We start from the raw sequence: 19,399 nt of genomic DNA on the forward strand, positions 1-19,399 counted from the left end.
TAGTATATAGCAAAGCCACGTAGTATATAGCACAGCCCACGGAGTATATAGCCCAGCTCACAGAGTATATAGCAGAGCCACGTAGTATATAGCACAGCCACGTAGTATATAACAGCCCACGGAGTATATAGCACAGCCACATAGTATAGAGCACAGCCTACGGAGTGTATAACAGCCCACATAGCATATAACATCTCACGTAGTATATAACAGCCCACGCACGTAGTGTATAACAAAGGCCACATAGTGTATAACACAGACCACGTAGTGTATAACACAGGCCACATAGTATATTGCACAGCCCAAGTAGTACATTGCACAGCCCACGTAGTACATTGCACAGCCCACGCAGTATATAGCACAGCCAACGCAGTTTATTGCACAGCCCACGTAGTATATTGCACAGCCCACGTAGTATATTGCACAGCCCACGTAGTATTTTGCACAGCCCACGCAGTATATAGCACAGCCCACGCAGTTTATTGCACAGCCCACGTAGTATATTGCACAGCACGCGTAGTACATTGCACAGCCCGCGTAGTACATTGCACAGCCTGCGTAGTACATTGCACAGCCTGCTTAGTACATTGCACAGCCTGTGTAGTATATTTCCCAGCCTGCGTAGTATATTGCACAGCCCGCGTAGTATATTCACAGCCCACGTAGTATATAGCAATGTGGGCATCATATTCATGTTAAGAAAAAAGAATTGAAATAAAAAATAGTTATATACTCACCTTCCGTTGGCCCCCGGATCCAGGAAGCGTTTACAGAAAATAGAATAATGTATCTTGTTGACATCATTACGTCCAATAAAATATTTAAAAACTCCATCTTAATGAGATTGGGATTAGAAAACCTGAATTTTTAAATTGATATCTTTATTATTAAATAATGAGCAAAATCTGGTCTGGCCATGATGTTGCCGGACCAAATGATGAGCATGACGTCCACATATCAGCCATGGTAGATCATGCTGAAAGAGAAAGGGTTTGACTGAAAAAATAAAACATAGAAAAGTGTGCTTACATGCAGACCACTTGTAAAAATAATGACCATGGTTTTTAATGACACATTTTCTCCCTAATAAAGCAAAATGAAAACAAATAATGCAAATCTGTAACAAATTAACAATGATAGGTGAATGATTAAAAAAAAAACACTAAGTGGCCCATTCATCAAGATTGGCATTTTGCATGCCAGTCTTGATGAAGAGTCCTTAAGGTTGAGATTCAGTGTCTGTCAAACTCTTCTACTATTGCTCTAACAATGGCCGGCAGTACATTACCAACAGTGGTGCTGTTGTCAAATACTGCCAGTGCCAAGAAATAAGGTTTTGTGGCTTTCAGAAGGAAGAATCTGGCTTCAGTACTGGCCCATGAAGCACATGACGCAAACACAGGGGTCTGCGATGCAGAACACTTGGATGAAGTATTTCTGTTTATGGAGTGACCACTAATACCACTTATTATGGGAAAGAAATGGAAAGAAGTCAGTCTTTGTGATAGCAAATATGGCTGAGAGGGACATGCACATATCCAAGCAGAAGACCTATCTTAGCCACCATGAGATTAGCTAGTAAAATGAAATAGCTCATTGAAGAACATTGGGACATTGCTTATACAGCGTTGGTGTGTGCTGCACCTGCCCAGAGATAGACTAAACAAGTGAATATAGTGGCAGGATGTCTTGAGGCCTACTCCTGGTGTGGGTTGTGAGAGGACTGGTGGGGGACAAAGAACGATTTTACTTTGTGACTGTGTGAGATGCTGTAATTGCCAGGTCTCGAAGCACCTCCATCAGACATCCAGAAATAGGGGGATCTCTTGGAATCCTAAAAAAATCTGGAAATTCAATTCTCCAGGGTCCGCCACATACTCACTTTTCCCTATATCTTCAATTTTGTTTGCACCCAGGCGCCACCGTAAACAACATCCTGAGGCCAAGTGACATAAAGCTGTTGCCTGTGACAGAGTATTTGGGCATTTTAGCTGAATAAGCATATTGAAGAAGGAGAAATAAGTAGGGCACAGCTCAGGGGGAAATGACAAACTTTCCCCTGAAGAAGCCACGCAGTGTGGCGATACACGTGGGGTGTCTCCTCCTTTTCCACTACCATGACCGGGTGACTTTCTGATTTCAGGATCTAACAGCTTCTCTGCAGCCCCATTCCTCCCTTTCTCTTTTTTGATTTTGGGCTAATTTGTTCTTCACCATTGAACTATTTTTAGGGAGAGTTTTGGGTTTTGTGCACTATCACATTCTTTGTTATTTGTCAGCCTGCAGTTTTTTTATCCTGTTTAAAGGGAACCTGTCACCCCGAAAATCGCGGGTGAGGTAAGCCCACCGGCATCAGGGGCTTATCTGCAGCATTCTGTAATGCTGTAGATAAGCCCCCGATGTTACCTGAAAGAGGAGAAAAAGACATTATATTATACTCACCCAGGGGCGGTCCCGCTGCTGGTCAGGTCGGATGGGCGTCTCCGGTCCGCTGCGGCGCCTCCTATCTTCATTACAAGACGTCCTCTTCTGATCTTCAGCCACGGCTCCGGCGCAGGCGTACTTTGCTCTGCCCTCTTGAGGGCAGAGGATAGTACTGCAGTGCGCAGGCGCCGGAAAGGTCAGAGGCTCGGCGCCTGCGCACTGCAGTTCTTTGTCTGCCCTCAACAGGGCAGAGCAAAGTACGCCTGCGCCGGAGCATTACAGAATGCTGTAGATAAGCCCCTGATGTCGGTGGGCTTACCTCACCCGCGATTTTCGGGGTGACAGGTTCCCGTTAAACTTTATTTGTCTCCGATACTATATATTCTGTGCATTTATTGTATTTGCCCATTTGGGCATATTGCATCCTGTTGAGTCTTTTTAAGATTTATATATAAGATCATCCTGTCCAGGATTTAATGACTTCAGCTGTTCAGTGTAGTTTACCATAATATACTTCCGGTACATTTAGTGGAGGTAGGGGCTTTCATTGGGGGGCACCTACAAGGCCCCCTATGGTTGTTAACCTTATGGTTTTTTAATTGTTTTTAACTGTTTGGTTGCTTGCTTTTTGTTAATATGTTTCAATAAATTTAAATATACCTTTTTGCTATACTGATTTTGGTGATCCTTCCTTATACACACTACCTTCTTTTTCTCTTTTTGGGAAATGTCAAACTGTCACTGCCCTAATACAGAGGGTATCCTTTCAAAGATTCAGTGGCACAGAAAACAGCCAGCAATGCGACCTGGTTACATTGAGTCTTTGGCCGAGATGTACGTCACTGACTGGCTAAAAGTCTGCTCAGAAATTTTGCAACAAGTTAAACAAAAATTATTTGTTCAACTACAGCATCTGTGTCATTTGGTGGGCACGTCTCGCCCTACTTGCTTTCTAGTAGTTCTCCACTCATAAAGGGGGGGAAATGGACAGGGCGTGTCCCAATGCAAGGACCTGTTGAAGTAGAACATCTCAATCATATAACTAATGGCCCAGTTAGACAGGCTAATAAAGCAGTGATGGGACAGAACAATCTCTAATACAGCAACGTGCTGCTAAGAACGATGATTTTCAGGCATACATAAAAATAATCTCACCAGAAAAACAATCGTCTTGTTCGATATTTGGGTGATTGCCCAATTATTAGCTCGATTAGCTCGTCAAAATGTGAACTTACAGTTAATTATGAAGGTTCTGTTAGCTGGACATATTTTCCTTCACTTCTTCCTCTGTCTTCAGCCTCAGCAGTAAAGGGCGTAGTCCGTTCTATATTTTATCACAGTTCACTCACTGTTACACTTTGGAGCATTTAGTGTAATGCAGCTTATATGTTAATAGAAACAACCCCACATCACTTTTACATGGCGTCCGTAATACATATATTTATCATTTTGATTGAATAGTTCTTTGTAGAATTACATTTATAAGGATTCATTCTACTTGATACACAATTACATTGTGTGAACTTAATTAAAGTGAACTCTAATAAGTAGCAGAGAGCCACAATTTAGTGAATAATTATAAAAAAACTGGTAACATCTACAATGGCTAATGTTCTGTCTCACTGCTTTAAAACACATCTTCCCTTTCTTGATGACCGTCTAGGCCCCATGTACGGTACATTCAGTAAGCCTCTATGTATCATCTGAAATTTGTCTCACAGGGTCATCATAGAGATTTGTGAAATATACTTTATGCAATCAATATTAAATTCTTACCTTTTTGATGTTGTATATGCGGATCAGTACTCCTTTGCCCCTGTCATTCAGTATCATAAGCTTTTCAGCCAGTTTGTGTTGGTAAGTTGAACCCAAAGCCATCTTATACTGTCAGATGATAGGAGTTCCTGCTGGATCCAAGGTCCAACAACGACTTCAGTGACCACTACAGACAACACTTGACTGTGTGCTAATGGCAAGTGCACATTTGTGAGGCAACTTCTCCTTCCTTTAAGTCCTGGACTTGTGATATAGACATGAGCACATAACAGAAGAGACGCCCACAGATACTTAAGCTTGAGCACACAAAATATAGATGCAGTGCTTCTACGCCAACCCCACTTCCTCTTTGTGTCTAGTTTAGAGCACTGCATGTTCTGTAAAACTTTTTAAAGCTTCCTGATTTTGATCTGAGCAAAATATTTTGCATTTGTTATCCTAAATGTAGGGATTTGCGACTCAAAAACAGCTTGTCAAAAAAATGTTTTTGTGAAATAATTCCTTTTTTCTCTCTTTTATCAAATGAACCAATTACAGTCAATATAATTGAGAAGGTGGACTCCATGTTTAACCATAAGTACATTACTTTGTGTGCTTTCCTAAAGTGGTTTTCATGATTTGAAACGTTTCACACTTGTCCACAAATTCTGTTTTGTATGGCATGTCAGTTCTATCTTAACATAGATTCTGAATGTACTAATATTTTCAATAAAGTTCTTACGGGGAATGTGTCATCAGAGGATGACCTATTGGTTAAGTTATTTTATTGAGTGGATGTTTTAAAAATATTTGATTAAGTTGTTTTTTTCCATATCATTATTTAAAATAAATCTCGCAGTTTTCATACTTGCCAATAGGTCTAATATTATACTCATACTTCCTGTTCTTTACAAATTATTTTTCAGTAGTCTCATTATCATTACCGACAAGCTATTTTCACATGGAAGTATTTTAGTCAGTATTTTATAACAGTATTTGTAAGCCAGTGTCGGGAGTGGGTCAAAAATGAATTTGAAAGTGGTGCACGTGGTACTGTTATACCTTTTCTGTGATTGCTCCACTCCTAACTTTAGCTTACAAATACTGATGTAAAATGCTCATCAAATTACCACGGATTGATCTGGCAATTGGAACAGAATCTCTAAGACTGCAGAGACCCGTGTCGTAAACAGTGCCTTCCCCCGTCCCACCATTCCATAATATAAGATACCGACAAGCCTGGATGGGTTGAACAGGTCGGTCACAGTTTATTATTTGAAAAGTAGAGAAGGGCAATTACACTTTGCGATGGACTCATTGCTGAAGGCCCCGCCGATGACCGCTGGGCCAGCAAACTGATGAGAGGTTACAAACCTTTGCCCCACTCTACCTACTGCAGTGACGTATATAAAAAAGAACGTCAAATTTTTTTTTTTTTTTTTTTTAAATAATTTAAAACATTTTAACAATAATAGCACAGCACGTTCATAAGTTTATAAGGGAGAGAGGGTGGGACAACAGCTTCCAAGGGTCAGCCGGGGAGAAAGAGGGAGGCACTGGTCCCGGCACTAGAATTTAACCTCTGAGGGTGTGGCCAGACTCCCCTCTTTTCCTCGGTTGGTCCACTGGGCTTCCCAATTATGACATCACCTGGGGGAGTAGTGGGAGGGGGGAATTGGGCACTGCACAGTTTTTGCCATCTAGCTATCCCTTAAGGGCTCTGCAGTCAGAGGCACGCACCTCATACAGTACCGTGCCTACCAGACTGCAGAGACCCGTGTGTCGTAAACAGTGCCTTCCCCCATCCCACCATTCTATAATAAAAGATACCGACAAGCCTGGATGGGTTGAACAGGTCGGTCACAGTTTATTATTTGAAAAGTAGAGAAGGGCAATTACACTTCGCAACGGACTCATTGCTGAAGGCCCCGCCGACGACCGCTGGGCCAGCAAGCCGATGAGGGGTTACGAACCTTTGCCCCCTCTACCTACCACCACGGGGGATCATGTGTATGACCTACACAGGACTCCGACTCCCACACAACATCACTAGAGCCTGTTCAACACCATCCAGCAAGCCGGCCAAGAATATGTCGAGCCCGATGTCCATGAGGTGGATGCCGTCCGGTCTTAGTAAAGCTGAATTGTTCCCTTCTAGCTCTTAGTGGTGAACCACAATGCTGTAATTTTCTCTCACAAATTTCAACATCTTCGTGTTAATCTTTTTTCTTGATTTATTGATGGCTTTCACGTCCTTGGCTCCGTGCCAAATCTCAGACCACACCACCACCATATCCGGTAATACTGTAAACAAACAAACCGCTCAATGTCCGTTGACATTTTGTGTATAGCTTGGCCCCTTTCCGCTTGCCCAAATCAATGCCTCCGGCATGTAGCACTAGAACCACTGGCCCCTTGGTCCTCTTGGCGATATCGACCATCTCCGGGAAGATTTGACACCACCGAAGCCCTCTGATGCCTCTCCAGTTGACTTCCAGCTTCGGGAAGCCAAAATTTGTTACGCCCTGCCGCAGTTTCGCACGCCCAGTAGACAAAAGAATGTCCCACTACCCAAACTGTGGGCTTACGGCTGCCTGTAAGAGGCAAGATGTGTTAAAGCAGGTCTGGTCTTATGTATCTGGCAAAGCATGCGGATTTCCAGCGGCCCATTCTCTGCACCTCGGCTTCCGATACCCCCACTCTAGCTGCTTCGGTAGCCGCCCCTATTCGGAAGGAATGTGTCCCATATTCTTTCTGGACAACGCCGACTGCCTCTAAGCACTGTTTAAAAATTGCGTGAAACTGATATTTAGTAAGAGGGGACCCGTCGGTGTGTGAAAAAAAATGTACCCGCATGTCTTACTACCGTATAGTGTTTGACTATTTTTACAGGGCATATAGGGCCGTCTGACGCACCTCTATGCTTGAGCCATTCTAAGAGTTCTACTAACACGTCGCATCTCACCCGGTCGCACCTATCGACTGGCCTTCCTTGAGTTAGCGAGCACCACTCCTCACATGCCTTACCGTAAACCTGCCAAGTAGCCGATGTCACTGAAGCACGGATTAAGGGCATCAGTGATTGGCCACCATGTCCAAGAGGGAAGGAGGACACCGTAGGCCCAATGGTTGCGCATTGGGAAGAAAGACTTTGAAGGCCTGCCAATCGGAAGATAACAAAGAGTTAACAATTTTATTATCTACAATCGATGTAAATCTGGCACGGCACCAGATGTTGTGTTTGAGGCATAATAGTGCTAGGCGGCGCAACAGCGTGAGTACTGGCTGTGAAGAAGAGGACATGCTGTTTAAGGTTTTTGCTGTTCTCGGCTGCTTGATTAAAAATCTGATGTTCGTATTTTCCAATTGGGCACCCCACTGTTGTGAATTCTGTGGCAGAGCTCCCTCCTGTGGTCATAAGTGGTAATGCGGCTTCTGAGTTTCCTTCCTCAGGTGATGTGGTGAAGTTGTTAGGTGCTGCTCTATTTAACTCCACCTAGTGCTTTGCTCCTGGCCTCCAGTCAATGTTCTAGTATTGGTCTTGCTTCCTCCTGGATCGTTCCTGTGGCCGTCTGCTCTGCATAAGCTAAGTTTTGCTTGTGTTATTTTTGTTTTGCTATTTTTTCTGTCCAGCTTGCTTAATTGGTTTTTCTTGCTTGCTGGAAGCTCTGAGACGCAGAGGGAGCACCTCCATACCGTTAGTCGGTGCGGGGGGTCTTTTTGCCCCTCTGCGTGGTTCTTTGTAGGTTTTTGTGTTGACCACAAAGCTATCTTTTCTATCCTCGGTCTATTCAGTAAGTCGGGCCTCACTTTGCTATATCTATTTCATCTCTGTGTTTGTATTTTCATCTTACTCACAGTCATTATATGTGGGGGGCTGCCTTTTCCTTTGGGGAATTTCTCTGAGGCAAGGTAGGCTTATTTTTCTATCTTCAGGGCTAGCTAGTTTCTCAGGCTGTGCCCGAGGCGCCTAGGTCTGGTCAGGAGCGCTCCACGGCTACCTCTAGTGTGGTATGATAGGATTAGGGATTGCGGTCAGCAGAGTTTCCACGTCTCAGAGCTCGTCCTATGTTTTGTGGGTTTTGTCGGGTCACTTGTGTGCTCTGAACTTCAAGGTCCATTGTGGTTCTGAATTACCTAATCATAACAGTACTGGAGGCCCAAAGTACTAATGCTTCTCAATAGAGGGAAAAAAGAAGTTCTGAGACCATTTTTTTTTCTTTGCACTGTGTTTTGCCTTTTTTTTCCCCTAGACATTTGGGTGATTCAGGACACAGGTGTGGACATGGATATTCAGGGTCTGTCCTCTTTGATGGATAATCTCACTATAAGTGTACAGAACATTAGACATTTAGTGGGTCAGAATTCTATGTCAGAACCTAAAATTCCTATTCCTGATTTGTTTTCTGGAGATAGAACTAAGTTTCTCAATTTCAAAAATAATTGCAAACTGTTTCTGGCTTTGAAACCTCACTCCTCTGGTGACCCAGTTCAACAAGTTAGGATTATTATTTCTTTGTTACGTGGCGACCCTCAAGACTGGGCATTTTCCCTTGCGCCAGGAGATCCTGCATTGTGTAATATTGATGCGTTTTTCCTGGCGCTCGGATTGCTGTACGATGAACCTAATTCGGTGGATCAGGCAGAGAAAAATTTGCTGGCTCTGTGTCAGGGTCAGGATGAGATAGAGATTTATTGTCAGAAGTTTAGAAGATGGTCCGTGCTCACTCAATGGAATGAAGGCGCGCTGGCAGCTATTTTCAGAAAGGGTCTCTCTGAAGCCCTTAAGGATTTCATGGTGGGATTTCCTATGCCTACTGGTCTGAGTGAGTCTATGTCTTTGGCCATTCAGATCAGTCGACGCTTGCGTGAGCGTAAATCTGTGCACCATTTGGCGGTATTATCCGAGCATAAACCTGAGCCTATGCAGTGCGATAGGACTTTGACCAGAGTTGAACGGCAGGAACACAGACGTCGTAATGGGCTGTGTTTCTACTGTGGTGATTCCACTCATGCTATCTCCGATTGTCCTAAGCGCACTAAGCGGTTCGCTAGGTCTGCCACCATTGGTACGGTACAGTCAAAATTTCTTTTGTCCGTTACTTTGATCTGCTCTTTGTCATCTTATTCTGTCATGGCATTTGTGGATTCAGGCGCTGCCCTGAATTTGATGGACTTGGAGTATGCTAAGCGTTGTGGGTTTTTCTTGGAGCCCTTGCAGTGTCCTATTCCATTGAGAGGAATTGATGCTACGCCTTTGGCCAAGAATAAGCCTCAGTACTGGACCCAGCTGACCATGTGCATGGCTCCTGCACATCAGGAGGATATTCGCTTTCTGGTGTTGCATAATCTGCATGATGTGGTCGTGTTGGGGTTGCCATGGCTACAAGTCCATAACCCAGTATTAGATTGGAAATCAATGTCTGTGTCCAGCTGGGGTTGTCAGGGGGTACATGGTGATGTCCCATTTCTGTCTATTTCGTCATCCACCCCTTCTGAGGTCCCAGAGTTCTTGTTTGATTACCGGGATGTATTTGATAAGCCCAAGTCCAATGCCCTACCTCCGCATAGGGATTGTGATTGTGCTATCGATTTGATTCCTGGTAGTAAGTTTCCTAAAGGTCGACTGTTTAATTTATCTGTGCCTGAGCACGCCGCTATGCGGAGTTACGTGAAGGAGTCCTTGGAGAAGGGTCATATTCGCCCGTCATCATCGCCATTGGGAGCGGGGTTCTTTTTTGTGGCCAAGAAGGATGGTTCGCTGAGACCTTGTATAGATTACCGCCTCCTGAATAAAATCACGGTCAAATTTCAGTACCCCTTGCCGCTGTTATCTGATTTGTTTGCTCGGATCAAGGGGGCTAGTTGGTTCACCAAGATAGATCTTCGTGGTGCGTATAATCTTGTGCGTATTAAGCGGGGCGATGAATGGAAGACTGCATTTAATACGCCCGAGGGCCATTTTGAGTACCTAGTTATGCCATTCGGACTTGCCAATGCTCCATCGGTGTTTCAGTCCTTTATGCATGACATCTTCCGAGAGTACCTGGATAAATTCCTGATTGCATACTTGGATGATATTTTGGTCTTCTTGGATGATTGGGAGTCTCATATGAAGCAGGTCAGAACGGTGTTCCAGGTCCTGCGTGCTAATTCTTTGTTTGTGAAGGGATCAAAGTGTCTCTTTGGTTATCAGAAGGTTTCATTTTTGGGGTTCATTTTTTCCCCTTCTACTATCGAGATGGATCCTGTTAAGGTCCAGGCCATCTATGATTGGACTCAGCCGACATCTTTGAAGAGTCTGCAAAAGTTCCTGGGCTTTGCTAATTTTTATCGTCGTTTCATCTGTAATTTTTCTAGTATTGCTAAACCATTGACCGATTTGACCAAGAAAGGTGCTGATGTGGTCAATTGGTCTTCTGCTGCTGTGGAAGCTTTTCAAGAGTTAAAGCGTCGTTTTTCTTCTGCCCCTGTGTTGTGTCAACCAGATGTTTCGCTTCCGTTCCAGGTTGAGGTTGATGCTTCTGAAATTGGAGCGGGGGCTGTTTTGTCGCAGAGAAGTACTGATTGCTCGGTGATGAAAACATGCGCCTTCTTTTCCAGGAAGTTTTCGCCTGCTGAACGAAATTATGATGTTGGCAATCGAGAGTTGCTGGCCATGAAGTGGGCATTCGAGGAGTGGCGTCATTGGCTTGAAGGAGCTAAGCATCGCGTGGTGGTCTTGACTGATCACAAGAATTTAACTTATCTCGAGTCTGCCAAACGGTTGAATCCTAGACAGGCTCGTTGGTCGCTGTTTTTCTCCCGTTTTGACTTTGTGGTTTCGTACCTTCCGGGCTCTAAAAATGTGAAGGCGGATGCTCTGTCTAGGAGTTTTGTGCCTGACTCTCCGGGTTTGTCTGAGCCGGCGGGTATTCTCAAAGAGGGAGTAATTTTGTCTGCCATCTCCCCTGATTTGCGGCGGATGCTGCAAAAATTTCAGGCTAATAAACCTGATCGTTGCCCAGCGGAGAAACTGTTTGTCCCTGATAGGTGGACGAATAAAGTTATCTCTGAGGTTCATTGTTCGGTGTTGGCTGGTCATCCTGGAATCTTTGGTACCAGAGAGTTAGTGGCTAGATCCTTTTGGTGGCCATCTCTGTCGCGGGATGTGCGTTCTTTTGTGCAGTCCTGTGGGATTTGTGCTCGGGCTAAGCCCTGCTGTTCTCGTGCCAGTGGGTTCCTTTTGCCCTTGCCGGTCCTGAAGAGGCCTTGGACACATATCTCTATGGATTTTATTTCGGATCTCCCCGTTTCTCAAAAAATGTCGGTCATTTGGGTGGTTTGTGATCGCTTCTCTAAGATGGTCCATTTGGTACCCTTGTCTAAATTACCTTCCTCCTCTGATTTGGTGCCATTGTTCTTCCAGCATGTGGTTCATTTACATGGCATTCCAGAGAACATCGTTTCTGACAGAGGTTCCCAGTTTGTTTCGAGGTTTTGGCGAGCCTTTTGTGCTAGGATGGGCATTGATTTGTCTTTTTCCTCGGCTTTCCATCCTTAGACAAATGGCCAGACCGAACGAACCAATCAGACCTTGGAAACATATCTGAGATGCTTTGTTTCTGCTGATCAGGATGATTGGGTGTCCTTCTTGCCTTTGGCGGAGTTCGCCCTTAATAATCGCGCCAGCTCGGCTACCTTGGTTTCGCCATTTTTCTGCAACTCTGGGTTTCATCCTCGTTTCTCTTCAGGGCAGGTTGAGTCTTCGGACTGTCCTGGTGTGGATACTGTGGTGGACAGGTTGCAGCAGATTTGGACTCATGTAGTGGACAATTTGACCTTGTCCCAGGAGAAGGCTCAATGTTTCGCTAATCGCAGACGCTGTGTGGGTCCCCGACTTTGTGTTGGGAATTTGGTTTGGTTGTCATCTCGTCATATTCCTATGAAGGTTTCCTCTCCTAAGTTTAAGCCTCGTTTCATTGGCCTGTTGTGAATTCTGTGGCTGAATTCACTCCTGTGGTCACAAGTGGTACTGCAGCTTCTGAGCTTCCTCCCTCAGGTGTTCTGGTGAGCTCGTTAACTGCTTCATTACTTAACTCCGCCTGATGCTGCTATCCTTGCTCCTTGTCAATGTTTCAGTGTTGGATCTGAGCTTCTCCTGATTGTTCCTGTGACCTGCTGCTCTGTATAGCTAAGTGCTTTTTGCTTTTTTGTTGCTTTTTTTCTGTCCAGCTTGTCTTTTGTTTTGCTGGAAGCTCTGAGACGCAAAGGGTGTACCGCCGTGCCGTTAGTTCGGCACGGTGGTTTTTTTTTTGCCCCCTTTGCGTGGTTTTGCTTTAGGGTTTTTTGTAGACTGCAAAGTTCGCTTTACTGTCCTCGCTCTGTCCTAGAATATCGGGCCCCACTTTGCTGAATCTATTTCATCCCTACGTTTTGTCTTTTCATCTTACTCACAGTCATTATATGTGGGGGGCTGCCTTTTCCTTTGGGGAATTTCTCTGGGGCAAGTCAGGCCTATTTTTCTATCTTCAGGCTAGCTAGTTTCTTAGGCTGTGCCGAGTTGCCTAGGTAGTTGTTAGGCGCAATCCACAGCCGCTTTTAGTTGTGTTTAGGATAGGATCAGGTGTGCAGTCTACAGAGTTTCCACGTCTCAGAGCTCGTTCTTGTATTTTTGGGTATTTGTCAGATCACTGTGTGCGCTCTGATCGCTAAGCACACTGTGTTTCTGGATTGCCTTCATAACACCTGTCATTAGCAAACATAACAATAAGCAACAAAAAAGCAAAAAGCACTTAGCTATACAGAGCAGCAGGTCACAGGAACAATCAGGAGAAGCTCAGATCCAACACTGAAACATTGACAAGGAGCAAGGATAGCAGCATCAGGCGGAGTTAAGTAATGAAGCAGTTAACGAGCTCACCAGAACACCTGAGGGAGGAAGCTCAGAAGCTGCAGAACCACTTGTGACCACAGGAGTGAATTCAGCCACAGAATTCACAACATTGGCCCTTATAGGATTTCTGAGGTTCTTAATCCTGTGTCTTTTCGTTTGACCCTTCCAGATTCTTTTTCCATCCATAACGTATTCCATAGGTCATTGTTGCGGAGATACGTGGCACCTATGGTTCCATCTGTTGATCCTCCTGCCCCGGTTTTGGTGGAGGGGGAGTTGGAGTATATTGTAGAGAAGATTTTGGATTCTCGTATTTCGAGACGGAAACTCCAGTATCTGGTTAAGTGGAAGGGTTATGGTCAGGAGGATAATTCCTGGGTCTTTGCCTCTGATGTTCATGCTGCCGATCTTGTTCGTGCCTTTCATATGGCTCATCCTGGTCGGCCTGGGGGCTCTGGTGAGGGTTCGGTGACCCCTCCTCAAGGGGGGGGTACTGTTGTGAATTCTGTGGCAGAGCTCCCTCCTGTGGTCACAAGTGGTACTGCGGCTTCTGAGTTTCCTTCCTCAGGTGATGTGGTGAAGTCGTTAGGTGCTGCTCTATTTAACTCCACCTAGTGCTTTGCTCCTGGCCTCCAGTCAATGTTCTAGTATTGGTCTTGCTTCCTCCTGGATCGTTCCTGTGGCCGTCTGCTCTGCATAAGCTAAGTTTTGCTTGTGTTATTTTTGTTTTGCTATTTTTTCTGTCCAGCTTGCTTAATTGGTTTTTCTTGCTTGCTGGAAGCTCTGAGACGCAGAGGGAGCACCTCCTGTTATGTTTGCTAATGACAGGTGTTATGAAGGCAATCCAGAAACACAGTGTGCTTAGCGATCAGAGCGCACACAGTGATCTGACAAATACCCAAAAATACAAGAACAAGCTCTGAGACGTGGAAACTCTGTAGACTGCACACCTGATCCTATCCTAAACACAACTAAAAGCGGCTGTGGATTGCGCCTAACAACTACCTAGGCAACTCGGCACAGCCTAAGAAACTAGCTAGCCTGAAGATAGAAAAATAGGCCTGACTTGCCCCAGAGAAATTCCCCAAAGGAAAAGGCAGCCCCCCACATATAATGACTGTGAGTAAGATGAAAAGACAAAACGTAGGGATGAAATAGATTCAGCAAAGTGGGGCCCGATATTCTAGGACAGAGCGAGGACAGTAAAGCGAACTTTGCAGTCTACAAAAAACCCTAAAGCAAAACCACGCAAAGGGGGCAAAAAAAACCCACCGTGCCGAACTAACGGCACGGCGGTACACCCTTTGCGTCTCAGAGCTTCCAGCAAAACAAAAGACAAGCTGGACAGAAAAAAAGCAACAAAAAAGCAAAAAGCACTTAGCTATACAGAGCAGCAGGTCACAGGAACAATCAGGAGAAGCTCAGATCCAACACTGAAACATTGACAAGGAGCAAGGATAGCAGCATCAGGCGGAGTTAAGTAATGAAGCAGTTAACGAGCTCACCAGAACACCTGAGGGAGGAAGCTCAGAAGCTGCAGTACCACTTGTGACCACAGGAGTGAATTCAGCCACAGAATTCACAACAGTACCCCCCCCTTGAGGAGGGGTCACCGAACCCTCACCAGAGCCCCCAGGCCGACCAGGATGAGCCGCATGAAAGGCACGAACAAGATCGGAAGCATGAACATCAGAGGCAAAAACCCAGGAATTATCTTCCTGAGCATAACCCTTCCATTTAACCAGATACTGGAGTTTCCGTCTAGAAACACGAGAATCCAAAATCTTCTCCACAATATACTCCAATTCCCCCTCCACCAAAACCGGGGCAGGAGGCTCAACAGATGGAACCATAGGTGCCACGTATCTCCGCAACAACGACCTATGGAATACATTATGTATGGAAAAGGAGTCTGGGAGGGTCAAACGAAAAGACACAGGATTGAGAACCTCAGAAATCCTATACGGACCAATAAAACGAGGTTTAAATTTAGGAGAGGAAACCTTCATAGGAATATGACGAGAAGATAACCAAACCAGATCCCCAACACGAAGTCGGGGACCCACACGGCGTCTGCGATTAGCGAAAAGTTGAGCTTTCTCCTGGGACAAGATCAAATTGTCCACTACCTGAGTCCAGATCTGCTGCAACCTATCCACCACAGAATCCACACCAGGACAGTCCGAAGACTCAACCTGTCCTGAAGAGAAACGAGGATGGAACCCAGAATTGCAAAAAAATGGAGAAACCAAGGTAGCCGAGCTGGCCCGATTATTAAGGGCGAACTCAGCCAACGGCAAAAAGGACACCCAATCATCCTGGTCTGCAGAAACAAAGCATCTCAGATATGTTTCCAAGGTCTGATTGGTTCGTTCGGTCTGGCCATTAGTCTGAGGATGGAAAGCCGAGGAAAAGGATAGGTCAATGCCCATCCTACCACAAAAGGCTCGCCAAAACCTTGAAACAAACTGGGAACCTCTGTCAGAAACAATATTCTCAGGAATGCCATGCAACCGAACCACATGCTGAAAGAACAAAGGTACCAAATCAGAGGAGGAAGGCAATTTAGCCAAGGGCACCAGATGGACCATTTTTGAAAAGCGATCACAGACCACCCAAATGACTGACATCTTTTGAGAAACGGGAAGGTCAGAAATGAAATCCATCGAAATATGTGTCCAAGGCCTCTTTGGGACCGGCAAGGGCAAAAGCAACCCACTGGCACGAGAACAGCAGGGCTTAGCCCTAGCACAAATCCCACAGGACTGCACAAAAGTACGTACATCCCGTGACAGAGATGGCCACCAGAAGGATCTAGCCACTAACTCTCTGGTACCAAAGATTCCAGGATGACCAGCCAACACCGAACAATGAAGTTCAGAGATAAGTTTATTAGTCCACCTATCAGGGACGAACAGTTTCTCTGCTGGACAACGATCAGGTTTATTCGCCTGAAATTTTTGCAGCACCCGCCGCAAATCAGGGGAGATGGCAGACACAATGACTCCTTCCTTGAGGATACCCGCTGGCTCAGATAAACCCGGAGAGTCGGGCACAAAACTCCTAGACAGAGCATCCGCCTTCACATTTTTAGAGCCCGGAAGGTACGAAATCACAAAGTCGAAGCGGGCAAAAAATAACGACCAACGGGCCTGTCTAGGATTCAAGCGCTTGGCAGACTCGAGATAAGTCAAGTTCTTATGATCAGTCAATACCACCACGCGATGCTTAGCTCCTTCAAGCCAATGACGCCACTCCTCGAATGCCCACTTCATGGCCAGCAACTCTCGATTGCCCACATCATAATTACGCTCAGCGGGCGAAAACTTCCTGGAAAAGAAAGCACATGGTTTCATCACTGAGCAATCAGAACCTCTCTGTGACAAAACCGCCCCTGCTCCAATCTCAGAAGCATCAACCTCGACCTGGAACGGAAGAGAAACATCTGGCTGACACAACACAGGGGCAGAACAAAAACGACGCTTCAACTCCTGAAAAGCTTCCACAGCAGCAGAAGACCAATTAACCAAATCAGCACCCTTCTTGGTCAAATCGGTCAATGGTTTGGCAATGCTAGAAAAATTACAGATGAAGCGACGATAAAAATTAGCAAAGCCCAGGAACTTTTGCAGACTTTTCAGAGATGTCGACTGAATCCAATCCTGGATGGCTTGGACCTTAACTGGATCCATCTCGATAGTAGAAGGGGTAAAGATGAACCCCAAAAATGAAACTTTCTGCACACCGAAGAGACACTTTGATCCCTTCACAAACAAAGAGTTAGCACGCAGGACCTGAAAAACCATTCTGACCTGCTTCACATGAGACTCCCAATCCTCTGAGAAGATCAAAATGTCATCCAAGTAAACAATCAGGAATTTATCCAGATACTCACGGAAGATGTCATGCATAAAAGACTGAAACACAGATGGAGCATTGGCAAGTCCGAACGGCATCACTAGATACTCAAAATGACCCTCGGGCGTATTGAATGCAGTTTTCCATTCATCTCCTTGCCTGATTCTCACCAGATTATACGCACCACGAAGATCTATCTTAGTGAACCAACTAGCCCCCTTAATCCGAGCAAACAAGTCAGATAACGATGGCAAGGGATACTGAAATTTAACAGTGATCTTATTAAGAAGGCGGTAATCAATACACGGTCTCAGCGAAACATCCTTCTTGGCTACAAAGAAGAACCCTGCTCCCAGTGGTGATGACGATGGGCGAATATGTCCCTTCTCCAGGGATTCCTTCACAAAACTGCGCATAGCGGCGTGTTCGGGCACGGATAAATTAAATAATCGACCTTTAGGGAATTTACTACCAGGAATCAAATTGATAGCACAATCACAATCCCTATGCGGAGGTAAAGCATCGGACTTGGGCTCTTCAAATACATCCTGATAATCAGACAAGAACTCTGGGACCTCAGAAGGGGTGGATGACGAAATCGACAAAAATGGAACATCACCATGTACCCCCTGACAACCCCAGCTGGATACCGACATGGAATTCCAATCCAATACTGGATTATGGGTTTGTAGCCATGGCAACCCCAACACGACCACATCATGCAGATTATGCAACACCAGAAAGCGAATAACTTCCTGATGTGCAGGAGCCATGCACATGGTCAGCTGGGCCCAGTATTGAGGTTTATTCTTGGCCAAAGGTGTAGCATCAATTCCTCTCAATGGAATAGGACACCGCAAAGGCTCCAAGAAAAACCCACAACGTTTAGCATAATCCAAATCCATCAGATTCAGGGCAGCGCCCGAATCCACAAACGCCATGACAGAAAACGACGACAAAGAGCATATCAAGGTAATGGACAGAAGGAATTTGTACTGTACAGTACCAATGACGGCAGACCTAGCGGACCGCTTAGTGCGCTTAGGACAATCAGAAATAGCATGAGTGGAATCACCACAGTAGAAACACAGACCATTCAGACGTCTGTATTCCTGCCGTTCAACTCTAGTCATAGTCCTATCGCACTGCATAGGCTCAGGTTTAACCTCAGGCAGTACCGCCAAATGGTGCACAGATTTACGCTCGCGCAAGCGTCGACCGATCTGAATGGCCAAAGACAAAGACTCATTCAAACCAGCAGGCATAGGAAATCCCACCATGACATCCTTAAGAGCCTCAGAGAGACCCTTTCTGAACAAAGCTGCCAGCGCAGATTCATTCCACTGAGTGAGTACTGACCATTTCCTAAATTTCTGACAATATACTTCTATATCATCCTGACCCTGGCACAAAGCCAGCAAATTTTTCTCAGCCTGATCCACTGAATTAGGCTCATCGTACAGCAATCCGAGCGCCAGGAAAAACGCATCGACACTACTCAATGCAGGGTCTCCTGGCGCAAGAGAAAATGCCCAGTCTTGAGGGTCGCCGCGCAAAAAAGAAATAATAATCAAAACCTGTTGAATAGGATTACCAGAAGAATGAGGTTTCAAGGCCAGAAATAGCTTACAATTATTTTTGAAACTTAGAAACTTAGTTCTATCTCCAAAAAACAAATCAGGAATAGGAATTCTTGGTTCTAACATAGATTTCTGATCAATAGTATCTTGAATTTTTTGTACATTTATAACGAGATTACCCATTGAAGAGCACAGACCCTGAATATCCATGTCCACACCTGTGTCCAGAATCACCCAAATGTCTAGGGGAAAAAAAAAAGTGAACACAGAGCAGGAAAAAAAAAAAAATGATGTCAGAACTTTTTCTTTCCCTCTATTGAGAATCATTAGTTTGGGCTCCTTGTACTGTTATGTTTGCTAATGACAGGTGTTATGAAGGCAATCCAGAAACACAGTGTGCTTAGCGATCAGAGAGCACACAGTGATCTGACAAATACCCAAAAATACAAGAACGAGCTCTGAGACGTGGAAACTCTGTAGACTGCACACCTGATCCTATCCTAAACACAACTAAAAGCGGCTGTGGATTGCGCCTAACAACTACCTAGGCAACTCGGCACAGCCTAAGAAACTAGCTAGCCTGAAGATAGAAAAATAGGCCTGACTTGCCCCAGAGAAATTCCCCAAAGGAAAAGGCAGCCCCCCACATATAATGACTGTGAGTAAGATGAAAAGACAAAACGTAGGGATGAAATAGATTCAGCAAAGTGGGGCCCGATATTCTAGGACAGAGCGAGGACAGTAAAGCGAACTTTGCAGTCTACAAAAAACCCTAAAGCAAAACCACGCAAAGGGGGCAAAAAAAACCCACCGTGCCGAACTAACGGCACGGCGGTACACCCTTTGCGTCTCAGAGCTTCCAGCAAAACAAAAGACAAGCTGGACAGAAAAAAAGCAACAAAAAAGC

The 19,399-nt window shown here is 45.1% G+C and overlaps 2 protein-coding genes across 2 annotated transcripts in view; one reads left to right on the forward strand and one right to left on the reverse strand.

The window, feature by feature from the left end:
• Window positions 1–4,448, reverse strand: part of NCKAP1L (NCK associated protein 1 like) — a 397,914-nt gene extending 393,466 nt beyond the window's left edge. Inside the window, exon 1 of the mRNA XM_069758709.1 lies at window positions 4,201–4,448. Within this exon, the coding sequence (XP_069614810.1) occupies window positions 4,201–4,302 (102 nt within the window). The 5' untranslated portion in view covers window positions 4,303–4,448. The remainder of the gene's footprint in view (window positions 1–4,200) is intronic.
• The window catches only part of LOC138670922 (protein D7-like), a 104,526-nt gene that overhangs the window by 63,535 nt on the left and 21,592 nt on the right, over window positions 1–19,399 (forward strand). The gene's annotated exons all lie outside the window — the stretch shown is intronic.

This window comes from Ranitomeya imitator, chromosome 3 (assembly GCF_032444005.1).
Source record: "Ranitomeya imitator isolate aRanImi1 chromosome 3, aRanImi1.pri, whole genome shotgun sequence".
Taxonomy (NCBI): domain Eukaryota; kingdom Metazoa; phylum Chordata; class Amphibia; order Anura; family Dendrobatidae; genus Ranitomeya; species Ranitomeya imitator.